This window comes from Chinchilla lanigera, unplaced genomic scaffold (assembly GCF_000276665.1).
Source record: "Chinchilla lanigera isolate Chin_1 unplaced genomic scaffold, ChiLan1.0 scaffold00093, whole genome shotgun sequence".
Taxonomy (NCBI): Eukaryota; Metazoa; Chordata; class Mammalia; order Rodentia; family Chinchillidae; genus Chinchilla; species Chinchilla lanigera.
In genome coordinates, this window is record NW_004955494.1 from 1,551,756 (window position 1) to 1,553,776 (window position 2,021).

Genomic DNA, 2,021 nt, shown 5'->3' on the forward strand with positions numbered 1-2,021 from the left:
AGAAACAGGCCCAGGTACCAATGATAGATTTCCTCAGCTGGTCCCACGCGGCCGTGTTGTCCCCCAGCCAGTGTCCTGCCCAGCGGCCAGAAGAGGGGAATGTGGAGCGGGTGATGACGATTCCTCGCTGTCCTGTCACCTCCTGCACAGCTCTGGTTGGAGGAGAATAAGGAGATGAAATGATGCCAAATGGGGAGAAGAAAGGCGACAGGGCTCTACCTGTAAAATCCGTGTGCCTGGGGCATGTGATGAAGTGTTGCTAAGTGACCCATCAAGAGTATCAACATCTGGAACTTAGGGTTGTGCAGACTGATGGAGATACCAGCAGTTGATCTTTTCAGTGTTTCACAAACAGCTCACTAGATGGTAAAACACTGGCTTAGCCTGAAATTATAAGCAAACACTAAATCTGCTACTTATTTACTCAGGATTTGGTTGTATCCTTGAGGCACAAAGAGGCAATTTCCTCTTTACAATTTCACTGAAGATACTATTTATTATTCATTGACCTTACAAATTAGAAAATGCTAGGGAAACAGAAGATTCATGGACTATTCTATAAGAATGGTGAGAGAATAAGAGTAGAGACTTCTCCTTTTTGCGATAACAGAGAGGCACTTACCTTCCACATTACTTTTTGAGTCTTCTAACTAAACCTATGATTGGACTGGCTGCATTGAGTAGTAATCACTCGTGTCCCTTTGTGTGTGTCCCCATCTGGATTACTAGCATCTCTATCATGGGACCATTTCCTTATTTAAATCAGTCCTATCAGTTCCTATCAGCCATATAGGGTCTGGCTGTATGATTAAGATTTCCTGTGGCTTATAATTGAACTCCTCCTAACCATTACAATGACAAATGAAAGGAACAGTACAGAATCTATACCCATCCCTGGCTGGCCTGAAAGATTCTGTCAACTAGAGAAGGCAGAGAGCAACTCACTCATAGGTGGGCCTGGTCTGGGACCATCCATACAGGCTGTGCACGTCATAGTGACGCACTTTGGAGCCATCGGGAAGGATCTGCTCACTCTCCATGCACAGGGTTTTGCTGCTTAGGCCCCTGTCTCTGGCCTCCAAATCTGAGGGGAAAGATTTAGTAATGTAACAACCAGAAAATCTCTTTAAAGGACTGAATTCTGCATCTATACACTCACTGGAATTCAGCACAGTTCCCTTTCCTGCATCCCAAAAGCAAGATAACAATGGTTCGCTACGTGATAAAATGGCAGGTTCTACACTAAAATGGCTTCATCCAGACTATTCAACATCAAGGGCACTAGACAAAGTAGAAGTTTCTGTGAAAACTCAGGATTCCAATACACTGCATAATTGAGGATGATATGATCTATTAACCAAAAAATTATTTCATATAATTCTATGAGAAACATAAGGTTTCCAGTATCCTAAGGTATAGAAAGCTGAGATTTTCTTTTATTTCAACAAGAAAAAAAATAAAAACAATGATACAGAATTTCAAAATAAGATAATAGGAAATTAACAATGGTTATTTTAGTGCATATTGCTATCTTTGAAGTAGTTGCTCAGACTACTAGATATAGGAATGCAAAATTGATCAAACAATATAAGCACAAACCATTCCTTTCAATGAACTAATAAAATTAGTAGAATAATTACCTCAGCTATCTTCTTGTGCATATATATATACTTTTTATTTTCCCTTCCTTCTTTTCTCTTTTCTGCCATCCCAGTTTCTCTTTCCTTTTGAGCAGTTTCATTTCCCTTCACAATACTGATTGTACATTTTGGATCTTACATATTCCTTCAATTTCTAAGCTTTACATAATCTATGGAAAGTCACAAAATTTATAGAAAGTATACTTCCTAGGGATTAACATATAAGTACAACTTCAAAGCCCATGGAGTCCATGGCCTGCAATAGAAGAGGATGTCAAAATTTATGCCAATTGGTGGCAAAAGAAATTATTCAAGGTATATTAACACTATAAACAGCTATGAATGAATCTGTCTCACAGATGAGAAAAAACAAGAGTTGCT

The 2,021-nt window shown here is 39.3% G+C and overlaps 1 protein-coding gene across 1 annotated transcript in view; it reads right to left on the minus strand.

Annotated features, from left to right (window-relative positions):
- LOC102004723 (maltase-glucoamylase, intestinal) overlaps positions 1-2,021 on the minus strand; it is a gene marked incomplete in the record, with an annotated part of 238,387 nt that overhangs the window by 144,584 nt on the left and 91,782 nt on the right. Inside the window, 2 exon segments of the mRNA XM_013505005.1 lie at positions 19-152; positions 946-1,084. Coding sequence (XP_013360459.1) covers positions 19-152; positions 946-1,084 — 273 coding nt within the window.